At 34.3% G+C, this 27,784-nt stretch overlaps 2 protein-coding genes across 4 annotated transcripts in view; both read right to left on the reverse strand.

Annotated features, from left to right (window-relative positions):
* Nucleotides 1-31: 31 nt before the first annotated feature.
* LOC136043919 (kelch-like protein 5) lies at nt 32-13,085 on the reverse strand. The gene is made up of 4 exons (XM_065728967.1): nt 12,935-13,085; nt 8,232-8,437; nt 5,399-5,570; nt 32-2,047 (listed from the first exon to the last, which is right to left on the reverse strand). Exons 2-4 carry the CDS (start codon nt 8,354-8,356, stop codon nt 1,988-1,990), a joined length of 357 nt encoding a protein of 118 aa, XP_065585039.1. The 5' UTR covers nt 8,357-8,437; nt 12,935-13,085; the 3' UTR covers nt 32-1,987.
* A 10,291-nt stretch (nt 13,086-23,376) lies between these two features.
* Nucleotides 23,377-27,784, reverse strand: part of LOC136043918 (kelch-like protein 5) — an 80,283-nt gene continuing 75,875 nt past the window's right edge. For all 3 annotated transcript variants that reach the window (XM_065728965.1, XM_065728964.1, XM_065728966.1), the window contains exon 12: nt 23,377-27,614. In XM_065728965.1, the coding sequence (XP_065585037.1) occupies nt 27,555-27,614 (60 nt within the window). In that variant the 3' untranslated portion in view covers nt 23,377-27,554. The remainder of the gene's footprint in view (nt 27,615-27,784) is intronic.

Here is a 27,784-nt window from a genome sequence, read left to right on the forward strand (position 1 = left end):
TACCTTCCTAAGCTAAGAAATAAAAAGCAAGTCAACATTCTATTCAATTTATTTTTGAAATTCAATTTAAACTATTTAATCAGTTTGCACGCTGAGTAAAATCACATAACAAGATGATTAGATTCAATAGTTTCAACTATTTTACCAATTAATGCAAAATTTTGAAACTAAAAAATAATGAGATGATACAGACAATAATGCAAACAAAAAAGAATAAGAAAAAAAATGGAGATCAAACTATAAATCGGCTTCTATTTTATACTTCTAATGTTTGAATAAGCAGAGCATTTAATTAAAATTAAAAAGTAAAATTAAAGTTAATTCGTTGAAAATACAAAACTATGTAATTAACTATAAATACAAGGTTCATAAATAATCATATAAATAATGTTTTATGCATATTATGAAAAAACTATAACATACATAAAATGAGAATTCTAAAAAGATTAACCTTTAATATCTAATTAAATTACATACTACTTTAAATCCCATTCACTTTCTGTTACACGGATCTTTTTGAATCCTTGTATTTCAACTATATTAACTTTTAGGACCATCCTTAGAAACTTGGAGCTATTCAATATACCTTTTCGAAATACCACCCTTTCTAGAATTAAAAAAAAAAAACGAATTTATCCGACAACGCCATCCCCCTTAAAATTCTGCCATTTCGTACCCCTCTGCTCTGTTAAATACAGTAAATAATAGATGTTCAAACAAAATCAATATTTCATCGTATATCTTAGAATCAGAGACAAGCAAGGCCGTATCCAGTAGGAGGAAGGCCGGTTTTCTCCCCCACCCTGAAATGTTTGTCCGACTTACAAAACAATAACTAAAATGCACAAAAACAGATTTTGTATGCGTATTGTATGTTTTTTTGTACCCCCCCCAAAAAAAAATCCTGGATGCGTCCTTGGAGACAACGTTAACAGAAAATGTACACAAGAACACGCGAAATTCATTCCTCCTCTTCTGAAGTTAAACTATCAGCTTTACTGATAGCATAAGAAAGAACGATAACAATTAAGTTAATTCATAAAAATAATTGGCTCCATTCTATAAAATTTTGAGCCAATAGAAAGAAAGGAAATTTTTTAGCGAATATTTTTTGCAAGTAAATCGAACCTAAAAGAAACTTAAAAAAACCAAACCAGCGGAAAGCTAAGTTCTGACAAAAACTCCTAAGAATAGATACAATAAAATTCGTTTTCTACTATGGTCGTATAAAACCAAAGAATACGGTGGCATCACATAAACTTTTAACACGTTCGTGACGTTCTATGACGTGGCTTGTGCTAGTTGTGGCATTTATTTGCTGGTTGTATTAAGAGACTTTTACTAGGTTACAGCTGCCACCACCACTGCGAAAAGAGGTCCTCATAAATACTGACAAGCCCTTAAGACTGGCAAGACTAAAATTCCCAAACTTTTTTTTTTAATGAGCTATTATTTATTTAATGACTTCGTTTATTTATGTTGATGTTTTTAGTATTAATTCCCTTGCATATTGATCTGTTCTGATCGTTGACTATCAACTATTTTGAGCATCTTTACTAATAAAACCATAATTGAAAACAAATACTAAACAATTAGCTAACATCATTATTACTACAGATCATTAAAGCTAACCAGACTAATGTTTCACTCAATGGAGCTATTAGAAAAAGGATAATATTCAAAAAAAATAAATCCGAAACTTTAAAGCGCATCTGTACTTGCACGTAAACAACTATATCTATGTTCGTGTTACAAATAGCGATGTTGCTCAAAGGATTGAGTGAGCATTAGTTGAAATAAATGCAACAAAATGTAATGAGATATTTCCCTTTTATATGTCAGCTAGTTAAAAATAAAAGACCTTTGTAACGAAGTAAACATAATAGAATTCAGCCATTAACAATCTGATTTCTAAATATAAAAAAAGCAGCACGAACAGACGAGACTTGAGACAACATCTGAGAATAGATGCTATAGACTTCGTCTTCTAACATGGCCTTATAGCTACAACACAGGCTCCAGTACGTGGTTGGAGAAGAGGAGCTACCTGTAAAGAAAAAACAGTCATACTATAAGATAGCATCTTTGCTGAAAGAGCAAGAACTGAGTTGGTCATAGGAGGATGTCATGGTCATCAGGTCCACATCACGTGTGTGATAATTTTGGTGTAAATCTGAGTTAGGGGTAGTGTTACATACTCTACCCATACACAGAATATTTAGACAATGTAAAAAATTTTATAGATCTAGTTCAATCAATTTTCTAGTTCAACTGAATTTAAACGATAAATTTTTTCATGGATGGATTGGTCGGATCAGGAATTCTTAAGAGGAGGAAGGCTCAGCACTTTTTCCCTTCACGGTTCTTAACTTGAAAGTTTACACAGTTTTTAGTAAAATTAATATAACATCATATTCTGTGTATTGTTTCTTATTCTTAGTTTTTATACTTGTATATCAAGGACCAAAAAAGAAAAATTCTTGTGCCTGCAAAAGGAGTCACAAATAATTAGTGTTTTAGAGGATGGCATTTATTGTAAGATGACATCTTTACTGTAAGAACAATAACTGAAGTCGTTAGAAGAGCACATCACGGTCATCAGGTGCGCATAAGATAATTTTGGTGTAAATCTGAATTAGGAGTAGTGTTAAATATGTTAACCCTACACATACACTACCTATACACAAAATGTTCAATAGATCTACAAAATTTTATCTGATCTACTGGCTAACTGTTGAGAAATCTACGGATAATTTTACAAATAATTTTTGGCTGAATATTTTTATGTTTCCTGTACAACTGCATTTGACACAAATACAGTTTTGTTACAGAAACACAACAGACAACTATGTTTGACACAGTTGTCAAGTCATTTTTTTTTTAATTAGCCAATAGGTCCCAAAACCCCACTTGTAACACATTGTTTGTTAAATGGCTTATTTCATTGATTTAAAAACGGACATTATGCAACAATTCCATTCAAGTGTCAACTGAAATAAGCATCCTTCCATTGGCTCTGTTTCCATTTAGTTACACAACAATGTTGCCTAAGATTTTCATGCAAAGTGAATACCACTTTTTTTCTAGAAAATAAAACTTATACAAAGTCAAAAATTTATAAAAACCAATTCCACAAATGAGAGGTTTGAGTGTTAAAAATGCATTTGGAGATTTTCATTGGATTCCATTGGAAATTAAAAATTTTTCTAAAGTTCTTGATAATGTTTTTGTTTTACTTCTGTTAGTCTTTGAGAAATAGTTAGAACTGATAATTAGACATTTTCGTACTCGATTCCAACGTAAAGAACTTGGTACTAACCTAATCTCACTTTAAAACTTGCCAAGGCCACACCTATCGCTATGACCAATAGCAAAAGCTTGCCAAGGCCACACCTATTGCTATAACGAATAGCAAAAGCTTGCCGAGGCCAAACCTATCGCTATAAACAATAGCAAAAGCTTGCCGAGGCCACATCTATCGCTATAACCAATAGCAAAAGCTTGCCAAGGCCACACCTATCGCTATAACCAATAGCAAAAGCTTGCCGATGCTACAACTATCGCTATAACCAATAGCAAAAGCTTGCCGAGGCCACACCTATCACTATAACCAATAGCAAAAGCTTACCGAGGCCACACCTATCGCTATAACCAATAGCAAAAGCTTGCCGAGGCCACACCTATCACTATATCCAATAGCAGAAGCTTGCCGAGGCCACACCTATCGCTATGACCAATAGCAAAAGCTTGCCAAGGCCACACCTATCGCTATAACGAATAGCAAAAGCTTGCCGAGGCCACACCTATCGCTATAACCAATAGCAAAAGCTTCCCAAGGCCACACCTATCGCTATAACCAATAGCAAAAGCTTGCCGAGGCCACACCTATCGCTATAACCCATAGCAAAAGCTTGCCGAGGCCACACCTATCGCTAAAACCAATAGCAAAAGCTTGCCGAGGCCACACCTATTGCTATAACCAATAGCAACTCATAATAACAACTCTGTATTAAGCCCACAGCAAAATCTGAAGGCAAATTATAGCTGAAGTCCATAAGGTGAACGTTATCCCCTTACAATTTGTTTAGTTCCCTATTTGTCCTTATACTTCACAAAGAATGGACTTGAGACAGCCTTTTCCACACAGGCGAATCTGGAGAATTTACCTTCTGCGAGGAAGATCAGGTGACTTTCAGAATAGTAGGGGGGGGAGGAGGAGGACCATCACCAAGAGCTAAGCAAAGAGGATATAATAGGGATTATGTCCAACACTTGTAATAATTATTATAATAACTATTGTAATAACTTGTGATAACTATTGTTATGATAAAAGGAACTTGAATATACAATAAAAAGGAATATCCTTGCTTAGTCCTTAGAGAAGAGGAGCTGTTAACTGTTTAACAGTATTTATTGTAGAATAAAATGTTCCCGAAAGTTTTAGACACTATGCCCTCTTATGTACATTTTCACAGACTTATCAAGTATTAGTTGAAAATTTTGATACAATAAAGCATTTACGGAGCCTTGAAGCTTCGATACAGCTTGATTGAAATTATCCACCCACTTACGCAATGGCTAATCAGAGATTATAACCTTGTCCTTATCTGTCCTAATCCGAATTTAGACTTCACAGCATGAACATGGTATCTGTTACCATCAAACTGAAATATAGGATGCCAGATAAAAAAATCCTCAGGTCAGGTCATGGCTGGCCCCACCTGAGGGTCGGATCCCCGACAAAGTGGAGGGATAGCCCTTAACAAACTTCAGGAGATGGCTAACATCATTGATAACAAGGCACCATATTTAGTAGTAGACAGGTCAGCCAGGGGGAGCAGAGTTGCAACGCACTCTACGGCACCCCCAACTTGGAAGGAACCATAAATCAAGTTAACGTAATAATTTGTTCACGGGGCTTCGATACAGCTTAAATGAAATGATTCGATCCGAATAATCAATAGCAGCTAATTAGGGATTACAACCCTGATTTTGTCCTTACTTATCCTGAGTTTAGGCCTAACAGCATAAGCACAGGGTAAGATGTAAGCACCATCTGCATGAAATAAAGGATATCAGTTAGGGAAAAAATTAAGTAATATTGTCCATGAATTGTTTGATGCAATAAACTGCTCATGGAAACTTGAACCTTTGATACGACTGAAGTGATTACAATTATACCCTTAATCTTGTCTTTACCTATCCTGAGATTAGGCCCAACAGCACAAACACAGGGTCATATGTGCGCGCCATCTACATGAACGCAATAAACTGCTGATACAAACTTGAAGCTTCGATACGACTTAAATTAAATAATGCGACCCGCCTAATCAATAGTGGCTGAACAGGGATTTTAACCTTAATCTATCTATGTCTGTATAAAAAAAGAAAGGCAAACCTGTTCAACAGTATTTGTTGCAGGATCAAATGTTTCCACTAGATTGAGACACTGTGTACCATCATGCCCACTAACAATGTAAATTTTGTCACCTAGAGCGCAAACTCCGGCACCATCTCGGCCGATGGACATTGTTGCCACTACTGTCCAAGAGTCTGTAATTGGATCATACCTGAAAAACAATCAAAGACTAAGCAATCATGACTAAAGATAATCAATACATTGAAGGCTTAAATCAGTTCTAAATTCCACCCACATTGGCACTCTCTCTTTCGCACGCTCTGTCTCTTTCTCTCTCTACACTACACAAAACAAGCTAGATTTAAATATAAAGAGGGATTCCTAAAATAATAATAATAATAAAAAACACAAATTCTAACGACTTCCAAACCTGCAACCCTTGCAACAAAGCTTTCAATAATATTCCAATCTAATGCAGTATAATTGTACTATTTTTAGCCTTTAATCTATACATAATAGTCATAGTTCTTATATAATTTGTGTAGTTTTACATTTTTGATGGTATGATGCTTGTAATAACTATCAGCGTTTTCATATCAGCTCCCTAATTCAAGTGGCGAAGTTCCCTCTTTCCCCCTTTGCAGGTCATGTAATCTTAAAAATGAAACAATCGATCATTGCCTATTTGAATGAAATATGCTGACGTCTGCACAGTATACCCTGCAATGTAAAATGTTAGAATGCTTCAAACACCACAAAATTCCACTAACAGCCAAGAGTCTTGCTGACCATACTTACACACAGAGCACAGAACTCAATATATATTCTCTCATAATTCAACTCCTAATATCAAAAGATCTACTGCAAGAAATCTGAGCAGAAACAAGATAAATAAGATAAACCAACTCCATAGCTCTGTCCATCTCACAGAGTGAGTCAAAAGTAAAAGGGCTGAATAGTCTCGACTAAAAAGCCCCCAGTTGTTGAAAAAGAAGAAGAAGAAGAGGACTTAACCTTCTCCTTATAAAAACTACAAAAGCAAAATATAAATGATTATTACTGATGTTGTCCTTACTTATAAATGCCAAAAAAAAAACCCAGCAAAACTTGAGGAGACGTTTTAAGTCTTTGCAAGTTTTCATTTCTTTTTGGCATTTATAAAAGGATAACGCAATAATAATCATTTACAATTTGCTTTTGTAGTTCTCAAAAGGAGAAGGTTAATAAAGTCTAAAGGACTCTCTTTTGTATATATTGAGGCGATCTTGGAATAAGCCAAAAGTTTACACTGAAAGAGCAAGGTGTGTCAATCATTGGATTCCTTAACTTTAGATCTATCCATTCATTAGGCCGCAATCACATGTTATTTTAACTTTTTCCTAGAGAATAATCAAAACCTGCTCAAAAATAGATGCTTAAATAACAAAAAATTGCTTAAATAATAAAAATTTAATCAATTAGTGAGAGAGGAAAGCTTTGAGGCAATTTTTTTTTTTTTACAATTTGCACTTACACTTACAATTTGCACAAGTGTTAACAGCCCAAACCGACATAAAGAAAATTAATTTGGATCAAGACCAGTGCTACATTCAGGTTTTTTGTTTAGGTGGAGGGGTGTATTTAAAAGACTTACCAAACACAAAAAGAAGTTGGTCTAGCCAGGGATCATTTCTCTTGTCTGAGACCTTTCAGCCAATTCTCAATACAAATGGCGTGCCTGAAGAAAACAGTCAATGGCATACTGCCTTTTGAGATGTTTTCAATGCTGTGTTATTCATTTTTAAACACCAGTCGTTGTCTTAATATTTCTAGCAGTTCCCTGTTCCTTATTCATACTTTACATATAAACTCAAATCACCTAAATAAAAACAAGGCAAATTCACCTTTTCATGGACTAACAATTAGGGAAAAGGGTGAAATTATTAATCCAACTTTAATCATATTAACTATTCACTAACTTTTAATAACGCGCTCTTACATCATGACATGACCTTATTAATACCAAAATAGCACAAGATAAAATAATTTAAATTCCATAGACTTTCACTGGATTTTTTTTTTTTTTATGTGAAGACAGTTTCGATCTAAATCCGTTTCAAGATGGCGCAATTCCATTAAAATGAAACTTTGAGGTTTAAAATGGTTACTGTAACTATTTTCTCAGTTGAATTTTCATCCCTGGATATTTACTATTTATTAGAGGAACTATCAGAATTGATCTTTCCCAGAGAAGTCAATATTATTTTTGACTTATATGTTATATGTACACTTATAGGCCTATGTATATGTCATGCCAATGTTATAAACTTTCTTTTATATATTATAAATTGTAGGTTACATAAGCTAAAACTATATAACATATATAATCAATAATATAAGTTGTATATACTTAAATATTATGTTAACATATAACTTATCTGGGAAGTAGTAAAGTAACAGGAAATCAAATTTAATTAACTCCCCTTTAGGATACCAAATTCTTTAAAACATAAAATGGATTGTTTTAAAGTAATTTTATCTCCAAGCTCAAAGTTCATATCAATAGTACCCAATAATCATATCCATATCCAATAATACGTTAAACATTATACAAACACGTTAAACAATAAAAGACAAATACATAGATGCAGCTTCAAGTTTGTTTAAGGTCGAATTGATCCATAATTATTTTAATGTTGATATCACACATTGTGGGAAATTAAATTGTGTTTTATACTGGCGGTAACTATTGAGCTACTGTTTTTGTCAAGAACAGATAACGCTAAACATAATTTGGTACCCAAATATCCAGATTTTGGATTAACTTTCGAAATAAACAGTAAATAGCTATATACCCCACCCCTCCAATCGGTAACATGCATCTTCAACTAACCTTTCAAAACAATCATATGGAGTAGAAGCTGGAATGGTTCCAGAAGCATTGTGACCACCAAATGCATACAGGCAGTTATTCATAACCCCAACCCTTCCATGATGCTTGTTCATTGGAGCAACCATAGTCCATCTGTCGGTATGTGGGTCATAACATTCCACTGTTAAAAACAAGAGTTGCTATCCCAATATCCAACTGCATACAGCCTGAAAAGAAGAGTAAACGTTATTGGTGGAAACAGTGGGCAGATCTAGACTCTTAGGTTAGCTCATTATGCACAATTATATAGCATAGCTTTCTAGCATCCTAAGACTACATACATGCCAATGCTAAACTGTGTTTTTTCATAGAGTAGGCTGCATTTTCTTGGCAAACATTTTATGCTTTTTTCTATATTGTTTATAGCAACAATGGAACAAAGTTGTTTCATATAAACATGATAATATATTTGGAATCATTTAATTTCTATATTATGGAAAATAAAGGACCAGGAGCAGGAGTGTTTTCTGCCTCACCTGGCATCAGAAGTTCAGATGTTTCCTGGGAATCTGTTTAATCAAAAGCTCCCCAAAATGACAGTATTGTCTAACAGAGTTGTCCAATATTTGCCCAAACAAAATAGTTCATTATAAAAATAAATTTATAAGAATGGATTTAGAGGAGACCAAACTTCAATAGCAATTACTAGTACACATCCAGAAATAGAAGTATTCACTTTTGATGAGTCTAGCTTACAAACTTAATTAAGATGGCTTAAAAAGGGCTTGAAATGGGATTTAATTTTGAAAATATTCCTTGGTCAAAAACTTGGGAAAAATTTGCCCATTTTAGCTGGAAAACTGCCAAGCATCCTACCTTACAGCTTTTTCTGCAGTCCCCTAAATATTACATTTGTCTTGATCATCCTAATTTTAAATAACTTGATGTCCCCAATTTTAAATATCCCATCATCCCAATAAATTCTTTCCGAAGCAAAAAGGACCAAGCAACGTTTCCACATAAACTTGTCCGATATGTCTGATTGAGAGTAAAACTTATTGATCTCTTAAGGAATTTTCATAAAACTCATTTTTATAACAATACTCATTTTTATAAAGTCTTTTGAATATCTATTCTAAAAAATGAGAATACTAGGTATTGTCAAAAAGAAGCTTTTACTTAAGCATGTTCCTCCATTAATTTATTCATATCTATTAATTATTTATGGAATAATCTATATTATTACTAAAATGAATTTTTTTAAAGGAGTAATACAATTCTATGCAATTAAAAAAAAAGATGATGATTTTACCTATTATTAAAAACAAGTTCCTATTTATTTAAACACAACGTTTCAAGGATACAATCGTTTTTTTTTCAAGTCTGATTAAAAAACAACAGGTTACCAAATAATTGTCTACACAACTTTTTATGGCACTTGGTATTTACCAAGTGACATTTAGCAATTGCAAATTCTGTTGGTATGTCTGTCATTTTTGTGCAAACTTGGCATGTATAATGTTTAGGACAGTATATGATCTATCATTTAAAGTTTTCTCAGCCTTATAAATAAAGAAGGAGCTTGAAAATACCTTCCAGATCATAATATAGGCCCTAAAACCATTCCTGGAACCTTCATTCTCTTAACACAACTATTTTCCAGAATAGTGGAAAACCCATCATGATAGGAATCGATTGAAAGGCTAGGTCCTGAAAAATTCTTTTATTGAAAAATGTCTGCTCTGTATTTTCATTAAAAAAAAGTACTTCTTATATTTTGAAGATGTTTTGCCCTACCCCCTCCACCTTCAATTTTTATTAATTCAAACCACTGTTCTTATCTGGGAAATATAAAAGATTCTAAGCAGAAACAACAAATATATTCTAGAATACTAATATTAGGAAGGGACAAGAATTGCCCTCTTCAAAACACTTTGTTCAAAGTATTTCCCATTTTGTTCAAATTTTCTCTTTTCAAAAATACTCCATCAGGTTTAAAATACTTTTTTGTATTTTTTTAGATCTATTTGCCCCCCTCCACCCATATTTTTGGTAATTGGTACCCATGAGCACATTTAAAACATGTCTTCTAAATCTTGTGCTTCTAGATTTACAAACAAACAGCAGAGTTAAAAAAAAATTGACTTGTGAATTGAAACTAAAAAAACTTCAAATTAAATTTTAATTTTTTATTCAGAATTGCTAAACCTATTACATAAACTGCAAAAGTATTTATGGTGCCTGAGCAATAATTATAATTTTTAAATTGAATAGTAGTCAAGAAGCATTGGTAATCAATTACAATACAGTACTTTTAGCTTTAAGTAATACTACTATTTTTTACATGATATTTAACCACATAATATTAATTACATAACAAGAGGAAAATTGATTACATAAAATTTATCTATACATAAAATATCTTTTTAAATTTCAAAGCCTCTTCATTACAATGTGTATTAATTTTTTCCTAATGAAAAGTTTGAAAACTCATTTAATCTTACCTCATACAATCTTAAACAAGTAATTGGATTAACAACACTTCTTGACTACTGAGGTCCTTGTCTCAGCCTTGCAATGGGTTGCTACTGCCAGGTTATACCCAATATTACCCAGCTATGGTCAAACCCACTGCAACACTACAGGACCAAACAATTTTAGTAGAAATAACAGTAATCATACTAACAACACTTCTTGACTACTATGGTCCCTGCATTAGCCCTGAACAAGTTCTTACAGCTAGATTTGATCTTTGGGTCCCATAATATGCAAGGGTCAATCCCACTGTGCCACCATAGGACTTCTCCAATCTTATTGATTTTTTTGTATTGCATCAGATTAACAGTTCTTCTTGACTACTAAGGTCTTTGAGTCAACCCTACAGTGTTACTACAGCCAGGTTTGACCTGTGGGTCCCATATTACAAAGATGAGGTCAAAATACATGCACCACCACAGGACTAATAATTTGTCTAGACTACATTTGAAATACAGACAAGACTTGGAATACTGAGGACAGGGTTCAAGTCCTGGTGCTGCTGATTACTTGGTTTAGAGCAGGGATCAATGATGTGATTCTATAAGCTCAACCAGAGTTGACCCAGCTCTAAATGGGTATCTGGGGAGAAAACACAGGAAGTATCAGATGATTTGGTCCCAATCATGCATTGCACTTGTAGCCAAAGGCAGAAAGTCAGTAGATCAGTGCCTGTACTACCCAAACCATTATTATTGCTTTGGGTCTTTCTTTAATTTTGGCTAGGATGTTGTTTTCTATAAGCTCTTGGGTCTCAACCCAGCTCTTGGGTTGACAGCTGCCAGTCAAATCTTCACTGCTTCTTCTCCTATTCCTTGTCAAGTTGGTTTTTGAAGGACTGGAAGGAGGGAACATTGATAGTTGAATCTTTCAGTAGTGATTTATGACTCTTCTCAAAAAGAATGATTGGCTTCTGGGATCATGTACCATCATCAGCTTGTTTTTTTTTATGACATGTTTCAATGTTTGATTTGGTTATTTTGATACAAGGCAAGTGTTGTGAATCAGAATAATTGTATTCAAAAAAAGGCTAGCCTGTACTAGGATGTAACTTTTGATGAAGCATAAATAAAAAAAAATCAAATAGGCCTACTTCAATCAATCCTAACAAGCTTAGTCCTAGCCATCTGCCACTGCCAACTTTATAAAACTGTCTTGATCACATTTCAGATTAGAAACCTACCTTTTTATGTTTGTGAAAGATACATTTTAACCAAAGTAGTCCAAGATAAACTTCTGTCCAAGTTTGGTACTGGTTGTGTAACTCAGTAGAAAATTTGAAAGTTTTTCTTAGGCCTTTTTCTTTAGATTGGATTCATTTGGTGTTACAAATAAGCTTGTAATGTGAAACAAGCAAGAAATAATGAAAACTAACAGCATTTTGAAGATAGCCTTGGGATGTATCTGGCCAGTAAGCAAGTGTCAATAGGGGGCAAGGGGTCTGCCTTCTTCTCACTTTCTCATAGATTTTTAAGAATAATTTTTTGAGTTTCTTCAACAAAATTCCATTTTAGCATCTTCATTGAAAACAGCACCAAATCTACCCTATTCCTGATCATTGAAAAAGCATTCACTTGTATAGGTCTAAGATTACATTCTAACCACACATGTTTTATTTTGTCCCTTAAATATGGAGATATATAGCTAGCCCAAATTATATTACCATGCATCACTCTTGTCTTAACTTGTAGCCTATACCTATAAATTCAACCAACTAGGATGAAATCAAGAACTAGAAAAACACACATGAAATATATCATTTGTGCTACATATTTGCACATTAGTGGGGTTAGGGGTAGGCTACTTTTTAAGGCTGGGCAAAGTTCTACTTTGTAAGAACTAAACTTTGTAAGGCTGTGATACATTTGGAAGAGAAGTGACCTACCTTAGGAAATACATTTAGGGCTGAACCAGCCCTAGGCTACATTAGGAATCAGTTTTAAAAATAGGTGAAGCTTAAATTCAATAGTATAGGCCTACCCATCTTTTTGTAGGCTACAGAAAATTGACCTAAACACTGATAAACTCAACCCTAGCCAACACTGATCTCAATCTACTGGCCAAGTTTGGGTCTCAAGATCCTAAGCTGCTCTATTGATTAGCCTATATAATCACAAATTTTACTGAAAAACAATTAGGCTAGTAGAGACTGGTCACAAAAGAGAATTAACTTTTGTTAAAATAAATACCTGTTGTTCTTTTTGACAAGCTGTATTGGACAAAATTGGCTTGGCGAATTTTGTTGCTACTCCTATCATTTTACAGGCCATAATCTTTTGAGGGAGAACTCTTCGAAATAAATCTTTTCTTTGATGAATAAAATTTATTGGAGTCTAAATACTAGCCATAGACAAAGTTGTACATAATACAGACGTCCAATTGAAGTGATTTTACGGCACTAATTAATTTGGTGCTTGTGCTCGTCTATCCTTGGGTTTTCAGGCTTCTACCACGTATTGTCGTTATGCTGTGGCCCTTGTTTCTATGATAATGCTTTAGAAGCTATGACATACCTTGTCACAGTACATTGTACAAAGGTGTGTCACATGATTGGAGGTTTGCGGGTTCAATCCCACCTGAGGCAAGGGATAAATGTCAAAAGGAATGATTTCTTAATATAAGTATGTGTTCAAGTATATTGACAGGTTTTTCCTCAAAGTAGGTAAATTTCTATAATGGACTTTAAAGAGGCAATGACGTCACTTTCATTTAAAAGCATTTCAGATGATAGAAGGTATGACGTCACTTCCATTTAAAAGCATTTTAGATGGTAGAAAGTATGACGTCACTTCTATTTAAAAGTATTTTAGATGGTAGAAAGTATGACGTCACTTGCATAATATAAGGCATGGTTCTGACTAATAATTTATAGTTTGAGTTTACCAAGCCAAGAGAAAACAACTATTTTATCATGTTATTTGGAAAAGTTTCAAGTGCAACAAGATATTCTGATGAAGTGATATGGCTTAATGGAAAAAAGCAGGTATGGAGACGTACTGGTGAAACGTGGTACCAACTGAAGGAAACTTCATTCAAACAGCCTGATAATTCCTCTTCTAGACCTGTTCGAGGCATGTTATCTGGAAAAGTTTTAAGTGCACCAAGATATCCTGATGAGGTTATATGGTTTGATGGAAAAAAGCAGATATGGCGACATACCGGTGACACCTGGCACCTGTTGGAGGAAACTTCATTCAAACAGCCCGATAATTCCTCTTCTAGACCTGTTCAAGATAATATTGTCGCTGAAGGTCGAACATCCTTGTGCAATTTCCTTAATGACTGCTGTATAAAACATGAATCTGATAACAGTCCGTGTCTAAATGAAAAAGGATGTAAAAGTTCAGCGTTCCAGTGTTCAAGGAAAGATTACGTGCAAGTGTTTACTCCTCCAATAATGCCAAATACAATGAGAGATGAGATAAAAGAGCCGAAAAGTTTTGTGAAAAGCCCATCACAGCGCCGATGGAGATACAACATGACCCCAATAATGATGTTGCCAGATCCCGATATTCCCACAAAAAAGAGGTTGAATATCCGTTTAAGGTGTTATTTTCAACAACAACATCTTCAAACACTTATACTCTGATGTACCATCATAAAGGTGTACGGTTTGATTGAGGATTTTAATTCTTTCGGAACCGAAATCAAAATTTTTGTTATGTTAAGTTTGTAAATAAAAATGATGACATTTTATATTTTTCTTTGCCTACTTAAATTTTTTGCTTACACTGAGTTTTATAGGTGTGAAAAATTTCCCTGCTTTCCTAAATGAATAACATAGCCTGAGCTCAGTGTACAAGGGAATCATGCTCAGATCAGAGGATTTCATCAAACGCTCTGATCTAGTAACAAAAATGGTAACAAACTGTAAGTAAAGAGTGACCTGACACTATAATATCTAAAGCCCTAAAAAATGGATATTAAAGACAATAGATGCATAAAAATCATTTTGTGCTGATTTCAAACATAGACAGTTTATTAAGTTTATGATTACCCATCAAAAGCTATGAGCCTGACAAAATTGGCTTAGTTTTTAAAACAAGGCACCCTCAAAAAGTCAAAATATATTAACAAAAATAATTTTTTTTTTCATGTCATTTTCTAGAACTTCAAAACTGTTCTGTTGTCCTTAGTGAATTAAATAGCAAAAACTCAAAAAGCTCAAGAGATACAATTTGTCATGCTAAGATTAGGGCGTTTTATTTAAAACGCCCTATTTATTTAAAATTCGAATTTTAGTGTAAAGAGCGAGGTATAGGCGAGGGGGTGAAACCCCTCATATACATAATAAAAATATACGAATACAGACGTGTTACGTAAGTTCATTTGTAAGTTACGTATATTTATTGTTAATAAAAACATTCGTACATAAAATTAAAACTTCTAGTGGCCTTTTTAAGTAACCAAAAAACTGAAGGGCCCCCTCCCCACCCTTTTTTCCTTTTTAAGTTCCTTCTAGTTCTCTTTTTAAGTAAAAAAATGGGGGGGGGGGGCAACTAGGCTCCCTCCCAGGCCATTTTTTCCCAAAATCACAGGGTCAAAATTTCGAAATAGCCGTTTTGTTGAATATAGTCGAAAAATCTAAAAACTATGTCTTTGAGGAAGACTTAATCTCACACAGTCTCCAGGGGGGTGGCTGCAACTTATAAGCTTTGCGCATTGTTTACATATAGTATTGGTTATTCGAAAGTATAAAGACATTTTCAGGGGGATTTTTTCTGGCGTTGGGGGGTCAAGGGGAGGGTGTTACTTATTCTAATTCAATGACCTTTGTGATTCAGGGGTTATTCCTAAGGAATCGGAACAAAATCCGAAGTTTAGTGTAGAGAGCGAGGTATTGACGAGGGGGCGAACCCTCTCATATACATAATAAAAATATACGAATATAAAAGCTCGTTGTGTAAGTTAATTTGTAATTTACGTATATTTATTGTTAATAAAAACGTTCGTAAATAAAGTTAAAACTTCTAGTGGCCTTTTTAAGAAACCAAAAAAATAAAATGGCCCCCTCCCCGCCCCCTTTCCCCTTTTTAAGTTCCTTCTAGTTCCTTTTAAGTGAAAAAAATTGGAGGGCAACTAGGCCCCCTCCCACGCAATTTTTTCCCAAAGCCACAGGGTCAAAATTTTGAGATAGTCATTTTGTTCAGCACAGTCAAAAATTCCTATAACTATGTCTTTGAGGAAGACTTAATTCCCCACAGTGCCCGATTGTAGGGCTGCAAGTTATAAACGAACCCTCGTTTATACGTAATGAAAATATACGAATATAGAAGTTTGTTCCGTAAGTTAATTTGTAAGTTACGTATATTCATTGTTAATAAAAACGTCCGTAAATAAAATTAAAACTTCTCGTGGCCTTTTTAAGTAACCAAAGGAACTGGAGGTCAACTAAGCCCCCTTCCCGCCCTTTTTTTCAAAATCATCCGATCAAAACTTTGAGAAAGAAATTTAGCGAAAAAAATAGTAAAATTAATATGTAAATTTTGTTTTTATTATTCATGTACGGTGAGCCAAAATCAAAACCTGCATTAATTCAAAAACGGTCAGAAATTGGAAAAAAGAGAAGTTTTTTTTAAACTGAAAGTAAGGAGCGACTATAAAACTAAAAATGGACAGAAATTATTCCGTGAAAAAAGATAGACAGAAAAAATGGAGGACAACTAGGCCCCCTCCCATGCTCATTTTTTTCAAAAATCATCGGATCAAAATTTAAAATCGCCGTTTTGTTCAAAATAATTGAAAATCTATTAACTATGTCTTTGAGGACTACTAAATCCCCACAGTCCCTGGGGTTTGGGCTGCTAGTTATGATCCTTGCCATTGTTTACCTACAGTATTAGTTATTGGGAAGTATACTGACGTTTTCAAAGGGAAATTTTTTCTGGTGGTGGGAGGGGAGGGGAAGGGGACAGGGGAAGGTGGTAACGTGAAAGGAACTTTATATGGAGGAATTTATGATGGAGCAAGAGATTTTACATGAATTTGCTGAAACATTGGATTTTCCAGCGTTCTTAAAAAAACAATGAGAATTTAAATAAGGAAAAAACAAGTCTTTACATCTGAAAGTAGGAGCTACATTAAAATTTAAAACGAAAAGAAACTATTACGCTTATGAGGGGGCTCGCCCCTTCTCTGTACTTCGCTCTTTACGCTAATGTATTTTTAGTAATTTCAAGAGCTATTTGTTCTAATTACACGGCCTTTGTGATTCAGGGGTCATTCGTAAAGAACAAGAAGAAAATTCGAACAAATAGCTCTTTTGAAACTACTAAAAATACAGTGTAAAGAGCGAGGTATTGACAAGAGGAGGAACTCCCCTCATATACTTAAAAAAATATATAAGAATATAGAAGTTCGTTGCGTACGTTAATTTGAAATTTACGTATATCTATTACTAATAAAAACGTTCGTAAGCAAAATTAAAAGTTCTAGTGGCCTTTTAAGTAATCAAAAAAGAAGTGAAGGGCAACTAGTCCCCCTCCCCCACCTATTTTTTCTCAATACCGTCCGATCAAATTTAATATGCAAACTTCGTTTTAATTATTCTTCTACAGTGAGCCAAAATCAAAACCTGCATTATTTCAAAAAGGTTCAGAAATTAAATTAAAAAAATTTTTTTTTTTAACTGAAAGTAAGGAGCGACATTAAAACTTAAAATTAACAGGAATTATTCCGTATATGAAAGGGACTAACACCTCCTCAACGACCCACCCTGTACACTAAAGTTTGACTCTTTATCACAATTATACTTTTTGATTTCTTTTCCTTTTAAGTTTTAATGTCACTCCTTACTTTCGATAAAAAAAACTCGTTTTTTTCTTATTTAATTATTATTAAATCCCTCACGTTTCCCCGGAAAATACTTCGGTCATTCTCACGCACGACCACTATTGGCAAATGATCCAAGAACTAGGTAAGACGAGAAAAGAACGAGACAAGAAATTGAGAAACGAACCGGAAATTTAAAAAATAACGGACTAGTTACCCCTCTAATGTATGGAAAATTTGACCCCAAAGGTTGCTCTACTCTGAAATTTTACTATCTTCCCAAAATGCATAACAAAGAAATCCTACTGGATATTATAGTTTTCCAGCAATGGGAGTAGGAAAGTTTTTGACCCTTATTTTTTAGCCTCTTCCGAGAACACGGAAATCTACATAAAAACTCAGTTTACCTAGTTGAAAAGTTAAAAAATCAAAGCATAACAGAAAAAAAAATTTCTTAGCCAGTTTCAATGCAGTTTCCATTTGATGTCAAATGTGACCGAGCCTTACAAAGAAAACTATAGGAAAATTCTTATTGGCAGGATTGGCCGACTTTAAAAATCGGTTCTATAATGACCCTTGTTCGCCTTCTGCAGTTGATACTATTTTTTTTTTAACCCTCGAATTTATATTTGACTTTATTTCAGCTCTTTTTAGGTTAAATCTAGCTCTTTATTTTTCTTTGAAATTACCGTAAATTTCTTTTCACAATCAACTTTGCTTTTAAGATGTGTTTTTGTGTTGCGAGAGCAACACTTTGGTTTTGTCCCGGTTTTTTTTCCTATGCCGCCGATGTCGGCTTATTCCTGGAAAATGGTAAGGGTCTAACCTGAGCGGTTTTTACGGAAAGTGTGGACCTCAGGCCGGATTGATGAACATGGCATTACAATTTGGAAAGCTCCGCAGGACTCTTGCCTGGGGCCAAAATGGATGGTTTTTGCTTGTCCAAGAGCCAGAGCCTATGGTGTGCGAAGTGAAGTGGAGTTATGTAGCCTATGTCAGAGAGGAGTATCTGAAGTTGTGCAGCCAAGCTTTCGTTTCATCAAACCATGTTTCTGCTTTCGAGTGAAAAGCTCCGTTCTAGCAGGCAAGCAGGCAGGCACCACTTTCAAAATGAAGATGGACTAAAATCTATAAGTGTTAAATACATGCGGCAGTTACCCAGCCCCACAGCCAATATATATTCTTTGAGTGATAAATAGAAAAATTTACAGAAGCAAAAAAGCGGCATTTTCCCACTGGTCCGAAAGTGCTGCCGTGATTTTCGCTGGGTTTATCATTTGTTTTTTCGGACTTGGGATTGGGGTAGAGATATGTTATCAGATGCACCTCTTAAACTTTAAAAGTTCTGTCATTGCTAAAGAAATTGGAGTTAGAAACTTGGCCTACGGCAAAAAAATCAACTTTTGAACTAAGACAGATAGAATTTTTTTTTCGACGGCAATCGATAGCTCTTGATGAGCTGATCAAAGTATATGTCATCCATTATTTGATACAAAAATTCTAGTTTGAAAGTTTCAAGGGGTTGACAACTTCAGTAGTAGGGTACCCACTGAAACCAAAAATAAGCCGATACCAATTGTGAGACATGTAGGGGACTTGTAAGGAAAGGTCAGCTGTTAGCTCATAATTATCTTTGGCAGTGAGGGGTTTGCAAATTTTGCTATTTGGTGTACCTATTATTTGTTTCCAGTGTATTTGATGATAAGACCGAGTTGGTTCCAGTGGTAAAACATGTAGAGGACTTGCAAGTAATAATCGTCTGTTAGGCTACAATCATCTTTAGTGAAGAGGGGTTTTTAACTTTTGCTAGTTGGTGAAGCCAACCCGTACTCACTGTAACCTAGAATTAAGTGTTTACGCAACGGGTACAAACGATACCGTAAAACAACGAGGCAGTTTCGTAATAATTAATAGTGTCATCTATGGTATTTTAATCCTGAAAAGTTACGGATAGCTTTATAATACCAACTAAATTATATAAGATATTGTTCCAAGTCTTGATCCGTCACGATGTCTACGATTGAAAAGGATAAAGTTCAACTGGCTGCAAAGTCAATTTAGTCCCTTCTTTCGATATTCTTTTGTTATTGTTGTTTTTTCAATGCTGAGGAATAGCCTTTGATCATGTGATTACTGATCGCGTTCTTCTTTGAACATAACGTTTTAAAAGCTTCGATAGGCTGACAACTTCAGCGTTTAACCGATAGCAAAGAAACAAAACCAAAGTGTTGCTCTCGCAACACTTTATTCTGCGAAGGCGGGCAAAGGTTGCCGCAACACTTCACGTTGCTCAGGCAACGTAGGTCTAGTTCAGTATCGTTTGGTTATAGATGTTGTTTAAACCAAAAACACGTCACTGATGGAGACAAGAGTGGCCCCTCGACCCTGACCGTCCTTTCTACATACATACATTTTGCACCTTATTTGACTACTCTTGATCATTGTAAATAGTCCAGAGCCTATGGTGCCAGAACCTACGGGCCAGAGCCTATGGTGTGCGAAGTGAAGTGGAGTTATGTAGCCTATGTCAGAGAGGAGTATCTGAAGTTGTGCAGCCAAGCTTTTGTTTCATCAAACCATGTTTCTGCTTTCGAGTGAGAAGCTCCGTTCTAGCAGGCAAGCAGGCAGGCACCACTTTCAAATTGAAGATGGACTAAAATCTATAAGTGTTAAATACATGCGGCAGTTACCCAGCCCCACAGCCAATATATATTCTTTGAGTGATAAATAGAAAAATTTACAGAAGCAAAAAAGCGGCATTTTCCCACTGGTCCGAAAGTGCTGCCGTGATTTTCGCTGGGTTTATCATTTGTTTTTTCGGACTTGGGATTGAGGTAGAGAAATGTTATCAGATGCACTTCTTAAACTTTAAAAGTTCTGTCATTGCTAAAGAAATTGGAGCTTATCCTTTGCTCCTTTCTAAGTGGTGACGTTAGAAACTTGGCCTACGGCAAAAAAATCAACTTTTGAACTAAGACAGATAGAATTTTTTTTTGACGGCAATCGATAGCTCTTGATGAGCTGATCAAAATATATGTCATCCATTATTTGATAAAAAAATTCTTTCATGAGAAGAACTAGTTTGAAAGTTTCAAGGGGTTGACGACTTCAGCAGTAGGGTACCCACTGAAACCAAAAATAAGCCGATACCAATTGTGAGACATGTAGGGGACTTGAAAGGAAAGGTCAGCTGTTAGCTCATAATCATCTTTGGCAGTGAGGGGTTTGCAAATTTTGCTATTTGGTGTACCTATTATTTGTTTCCAGTGTATTTGATGATAAGACCGAATTGGTTCCAGTGGTAAGACATGTAGAGGACTTGCAAGTAATAATCGTCTGTTAGGCTACAATCATCTTTAGTGAAGAGGGGTTTGTAACTTTTGCTAGTTGGTGTAGCCAACCCATACTCACTGTAACCTAGAATTAAGTGTTTACGCAACGGGTACAAACGATAACGTAAAACAACGAGGCAGTTTCGTAATAGTTAATAGAGTGTCATCTATGGTATTTTGATCCTGAAAAGTTACGGATAGCTTTATAATACCAACTAAATTATATAAGATATTGTTCCAAGTCTTGATCCGTCACGATGTCTACGATTGAAAAGGATAAAGTTTAACTGGCTGCAAAGTCAATTTAGTCCCTTCTTTAGATATTCTTTTGTTATTGTTGTTTTTTCAACGCTGATGAATAGACTTTGATCATGTGATTACTGATCGCGTTCTTCTTTGAACATAACGTTTCAAAAGGTTCGATAGGCTGACAACTTCAGCGTTTAACCAATAGCAAAGAAACAAGACCAAAGTGTTGCTCTCGCAACACTTTATTCTGAGAAGGCGGACAAAGGTTGCCGCAACACTTCACGTTGCTCAGGCAACGTAGGTCTAGTTCAGTATCGTTTTGGTTATAGATGTTGTTTAAACCAAAAACACGTCACTGATGGAGGCAAGAGTGGCCCCTCGACCCTGACCGTCCTTTCTACATACATACATTTTGCACCTTATTTGACTACTCTTGATCATTGTAAATGGTCTTTTAGTACATGGTCTTGGGCAAGGTACCACTATAATAGTCCTAAATCAGAACAAATGAAGAACCAATTTCAGAGGCATATAAGACTTTATTAAAAACTTTATATAGAAATTTATACTTAAACTAGATTAGACTCCGTTATAAAATATTACTATAGAAAAACGTCCTTTGATTATGCAAAATGTATGCATAAATGCATTTCCATCTCTGGCGAAATTGTATATTACAACTTCTGTTTTCTTTTATACTGATGCTGATCTGATTCTGCTTAATTATTTCGAAGTCTCTTGTAAACCAGAGCTATTAGGATAACCAAACAAGCAGCTCTACTAGTGACCAGTTGTTTATTACTTGGAGATGATTTACAACTGTTAATAAGAGAAAGTAAGGATTTGTGCACTTTATTTCGTTCTGACTCATTTCCAATAGACTTAGGAAAATATAAGTCATCACAGTTGGCTCCTGACACTAGTTCTTTAGTAGGAATTTCTTCTCCGTGGCCTTTCATTCACTTTTGACTCTCTAAAACGGCACTAGAACTTGCGATTTCCAATAAAATAAGTCCCATCAGATCCGAAGTTTATACGATCCTCCGTGCCATCAGATCCTTATTTACCCTGGGGCATAACTTACAGCCCTCACACCTACTGCTTTAACTAGCAAAATTGGGTATTTACGTATTTTATCATAATTTTACGGACCCCCATAAAATAGGCATTTTACCCATGCAAAGAAAAGCGATTTTAAAACAACATAGTAATTGCATGGCCACTTATAAACTGTCAGATGTCTCCCAAGATTGGCAGTTGAGAGTTCGGTATCACCTGGTATTCGGGGATTTCTCCAAAAACCTTGCGAAAACGGTGCTGCAAAAACACTTGGACCTAGAAGCGTCAAAACTTCAAGTCCGGCCATGGCAACAACAGGTGAAACAAAAGTAGTTTCCTAATCTGATCCAGAAATTTCACATATTCTGAATTTCCTATTCTGACCCAGAAACTTCAAATATTATGAACTTTCTATTCTGACCCAGAAACTTCACATATTTTAAACTTCCTATTCTGACCCAAAACATCACGTATTCTGAACTTCTATTCTGATCCATAAATTTTACATATTCTGAACTCCCTATTCTGGCCCAGAAACTTCACATATTAATCTGACCCAGAAACTTCACACATTCAAAACTTCCTTTTCTGACCCAGAAACTTCACAAATTCTGAACTTCCAATTCTGACCCAGAAACTTCACATTCTATTCTAAACCAGAAATTTCACCTATTCTGAACTTTCTATTCTGACCCAGAAACTTGACAAATTCTGAACTTCCTATTTTGACCGAGAAATTTCACCTATTCTGAACTCCCTATTCTGGCCCAGAAACTTCACATATTAATCTGACCCAGAAACTTCACAAATTCTGAACTTCCTTTCTGAGGTAGAAATTTCGCATATTCGGAACTTCCATTTCTGACCCAGAAACTTCACATATATTTGGGTGAAATAAGATCAAAGGAAGTGGACTTGTCCAGTCGATAAAACTTGCATAGTTACATGCAGGGCTTTAAACCACAGTTCTGTGGAATTTAAAGCAAGATCAACTACTATTATATTCTTTTTCTTGATAAAATTTGACTACGGTCACATGACTTAATGAAAAAGATTATGCAGCTTGTGATAAACTTGTAAAAATAGAGGATATTATAAGAATTAATCCGTATAGCAGCACTTACCTGGTATTCGGTCAAAATAAATAATTGGCATGTTTTGCATTCTATAGCCCAGTTTGCACTAAATATACGTACTGAATGAAATAAAGCTAATATAAATTAATAATGCAACGTAATATATATTTAAAAATAAATAATACAAAACTAGAACGAAATTCATTTCAGAATAAACACAATTGGCACGATGTCCGAAATCAAGACAATAATAAATACATTCTTGAGACCAAAGAGGATTCCTTTTAAGGTGTCATAACACAAAAATAACTGCCAACTTGTTTTATCAGCTGAATAGCGAATAATACTCCAAGCACAGCTATTTCCTGGATTTTTTGGTCAAGGCCTCCTCTGTATTCGATAAATGTAGTCTTCTACTTTATATCAAAAATGTTCATGCTTCACATTTAGTTTGGCCAATTGCGGAAAGAAGCCTCATCCACAATATTTATATTATACTGATCGCCTAAACATTCTTCAACAAGTGAAACGGAAGCTAGCAGATAAATATTTTCTTCATATTCATCTGAAGGATACTATATAAAAAGCTAAAAATCGAATTAGAAAACGCTTTTGGAGGCTTTAGGCATCCCCTACCCAGACAGAAAGTTCCACTGTCCCCTTCCTAAAATACTTGAAGTCAACTATGGAATGCTGTATAATTTTTAGCATTACAATATAAACGGTCGATAATAGCCCTCTGTTTTGTAAAATAAGTCTTATCCGAGAAATATAAAATTAAATGCAGAAAAAAATCTTCAAAATTTATTTAATTTTTAAGTTTTAATCAATAGTTTTTTTTTTTTTTAATCTGTAGTGACAGAGGAGAATTGAAGTTGAAATACTTTAAATCAAAATCAAAGATGATTATCAATATTTGATGAAGAAATAATCCTTTCAAAATGTTCCACTAGCACTATTCCATTAGCACAATATTTCACATCCCCGCCACATTTCATAACTTGGAAAAAAAAAAGTTCAATTTTATTTTTAATTTCAATTCTGTTTATTTAGGAATAGACTGAGATTTCAATCCACTGACTGAGATGGATATGAGGTCTTATTTGATTATTTGAATACCATCGCCTAAAAATGCCTTCACTCGGCCTAGACAAAAGTTCTAATCTGTAAAGTCAACGAGGATTTTATAGGTATAGAGCTTCACAAGGGATTTTTTTCGGTTATCAAAATGTTAACTGTCAAAATTTGATAAAAGAAAAAGACCTACGAATGAATTCCAATTGTTGCATTTGAACTATTTGGGACATCTTAACTATTAACATTACCTTCCTAAGCTAAAAAACAAAAAGCAAGTCAACATTCAATTCAATTTATTTTTGAAATTCAATTTATACTATTTAATCAGTTTGCATGCTGAGTAAAATCACATAACAATATGATTAGATTCAATAGTTTCAACTATTTTACCAATTAATGCAAAATTTTGAAACTAAAAAATAATGAGATGATACAGACAATAATGCAAACAAAAAAGAATAAGAAAAAAATGGAGATCAAACTATAAATCGGCTTCTATTTTATATTTCTAATGTTTGAATAAGCAGAGCATTTAATTAAAATTAAAAAGTAAAATTAAAGTTAATTCGTTGAAAATAAAAAACTATGTAATTAACTATAAATACAAAGTTCATAAATAATCATATAAATAATGTTTTATGCATATTATAAAAAAACTATAACATACATAAAATGAGGATTCTAAAAAGATTAACCTTTAATATCTAATTAAATTACATTCTACTTTAAATCCCATTCACTTTCTGTGACACGGGTCTTTTTGAATCCTTGTATTTCAACTATATTAACTTTTAGGACCATCCTTAGAAACTTGGAGCTATTCAATATACATTTTCGAAACACCACCCTTTCTAGAATTACAAAAAAATACGAATTTATCCAACAACGCCATCCCCCTTAAAATTCTGACATTTCGTACCCCTCTGCTCTGTTAAATACAGTAAATAATAGGTGTTCAAACAAAATCAGTATTTCATCGTGTATCTTAGAATCAGAGACAAGCAAGGCCGAATCCAGCAGGAGGGGGGCCGGTTTTCTCCCCTACCCTGAAATGTTAGTCCGACTTACGGAACAATAACTAAAATGCACAAAAACAGATTTTGTATGCAAGTTTCTTGTAAGTTTCTTTTTTGTGTAAGTTTCTGCGTATTGTAAGTTTCTTTGAACCCCCCCCCCCCCCGAAAAAAAACTTGGATACGTCCTAGAAAATGTAAACAAGAGGTCGCGAAATTCATTCATTCTCTTCTTCTGAAGTCGAATTATTAGCCTTACTAATAGCATAAGAAAGAATGATAACAATTAAGTTAACCATAAAAATAATTGGCTCTATTCTATAAAATTTTGAGCCAATAGAAAGAAAGAAAAATTTTTAGAGAATATTTTTTGCAAGCAAATCGAACCTAAAAGAAACTTAAAAAACCAAACCAGCAGAAAGCTAAGTTCTGACAAAAACTCCTAAGAATAGATACAATAAAATTCGTTTTCTACTATGGTCGTATAAAACCAAAGAATACGGTGGCATCACATAAACTTTTAACAAATTCGTGACGTACTATGACGTGGCTTGTGCTAGTTGTGGCATTTATTTGCTGGTTGTATTAAGAGACTTTTACTAGGTTACAGCTGCCACCGCCACTGCGAAAAGAGGTCCTCATAAATACTGACAAGCCCTTAAGACTGGCAAGACTAAAATTCCCAAACTTTTTTTTATAATGAGCTATTATTTATTTAACGACTTTGTTTATTTATGTTAATGATTTTAGTATTAATTCCCTTGCATATTGATCTATTCTGATCGTTGACTATCAACTATTTTGAGCATCTTTACTAATAAAGCCATAACTGAAAACAAATACTAAACAATTAGCTAACATCATTATTACTACAGATCATTAAAGCTAATCAGACTAACGTTTCACTCAATGGAGCTATTAGAAAAAGGATAATATTCAAAACAAATAATTCCGAAACTTTAAAGCGTATCTGTACTTACACGTAAACAACTAAATCTATGTTCGTGTTACAAATAGCGATGTTGCTCAAAGGATTGAGTGAGCATTAGTTGAAACAAATGCAACAAAATGTAATAAAATATTTCTCTTTTAAATATCAACTAGGTAAAAATAAAACAACTTTTTAACGAAGCAGATATAATAGAATTCAGCCATTAACAATCTGATTTCTAAATTTTCACAGAAAAAACAGTCATACTATAAGATAGCATATTTGCTGAAAGAGCAAGAACTGAGTTGGTCATAGGAGGATATCACGGTCATCAGGTCCACATTACGTGTGTGATAATTATTAGAAATAATTCTATAACATTTTGAGCCACTAAAAAGAAAGGAAATTTTTTAGTGAATATTTTTTGCAAGTAAATTAAAGAATCTAAAAGAATCTTAAAAAAAACAAACCAGCGGAAAGCTAAGTTCTGACAAAAACTCCTAAGAATAGATACAATAAAATTCGTTTTCTACTATGGTCGTATAAAACCAAAGAATACGGTGGTATCACATAAACTTTTACCACGTTCGTGACGTTCTATGCCGTGGCTTATGCTAGTTGTGGCATTTATTTGCTGGTTGTATTAAGACTTTTACTAGGTTACAGCTGCCACCGCCACTGCGAAAAGAGGTCCTCATAAATACTGACAAGCCCTTAAGACTGGCAAGACTAAAATTCCCAAACTTTTTTTTTTAATAAGCTATTATTTATTTAATGACTTCGTTTATTTATGTTGATGATTTTAGTATTAATTCCCTTGCATATTGATCTATTCTGATCGTTGACTATCAACTATTTTGAGCATCTTTACTAATAAAGCCATAATTGAAAACAAATACTAAACAATTAGCCAGCATCATTATTACTACAGATCATTAAAGCTAATCAGACTAACATTTCACTCAATGGAGCTATTAGAAAAAGGATAATATTCAAAACAAATAATTCCGAAACTTTAAAGCGTATCTGTACTTACACGTAAACAACTAAATCTATGTTCGTGTTACAAATAGCGATGTTGCTCAAAGGATTGAGTGAGCATTAGTTGAAACAAATGCAACAAAATGTAATAAAATATTTCTCTTTTATATATCAACTAGGTAAAAATAAAACAACTTTTTGACGAAGCAGACATAATAGAATTCAGCCATTAACAATCTGATTTCTAAATATAAAAAAAGCAGTGCGAACAGACGAGATTTGAGACAACATCTGAGAATAGAAACTATAAACGTCGTCTTCTAACATGGCCTTATAGCTACAACACAGGCTCCAGCACGTGGTTGGAGAAGAGGAGCTACCTGAAAAGAAAAAACATTTATACTGTAAGATAGCATCTTTGCTGAAAAAGCAAGAACTGAGTTAGTCATAGGAGGATATCACGGTCATCAGGTCCACATCACGTGTGTGATAATTTTGGTGTAAATCTGAGTTAGGGGTAGTGTTAGATACTCTACCCATACACAGAATA

This window comes from Artemia franciscana, chromosome 2 (assembly GCF_032884065.1).
Source record: "Artemia franciscana chromosome 2, ASM3288406v1, whole genome shotgun sequence".
NCBI lineage: Eukaryota > Metazoa > Arthropoda > Branchiopoda > Anostraca > Artemiidae > Artemia > Artemia franciscana.

Excerpts from the sequence above, each read along its gene's own strand:
- LOC136043919 (XM_065728967.1), bottom strand. The coding sequence starts at position 8,356 with ATGGTTGCTCCAATGAACAAGCATCATGGAAGGGTTGGGGTTATGAAT. Across the intron at positions 5,571-8,231 it reads CCATATGATTGTTTTGAAAG|GTATGATCCAATTACAGACT; the intron begins GTTAGTTGAAGA and ends ATTGTTTTTCAG. Across the intron at positions 2,048-5,398 it reads CAACAAATACTGTTGAACAG|GTAGCTCCTCTTCTCCAACC; the intron begins GTTTGCCTTTCT and ends TTTTCTTTACAG.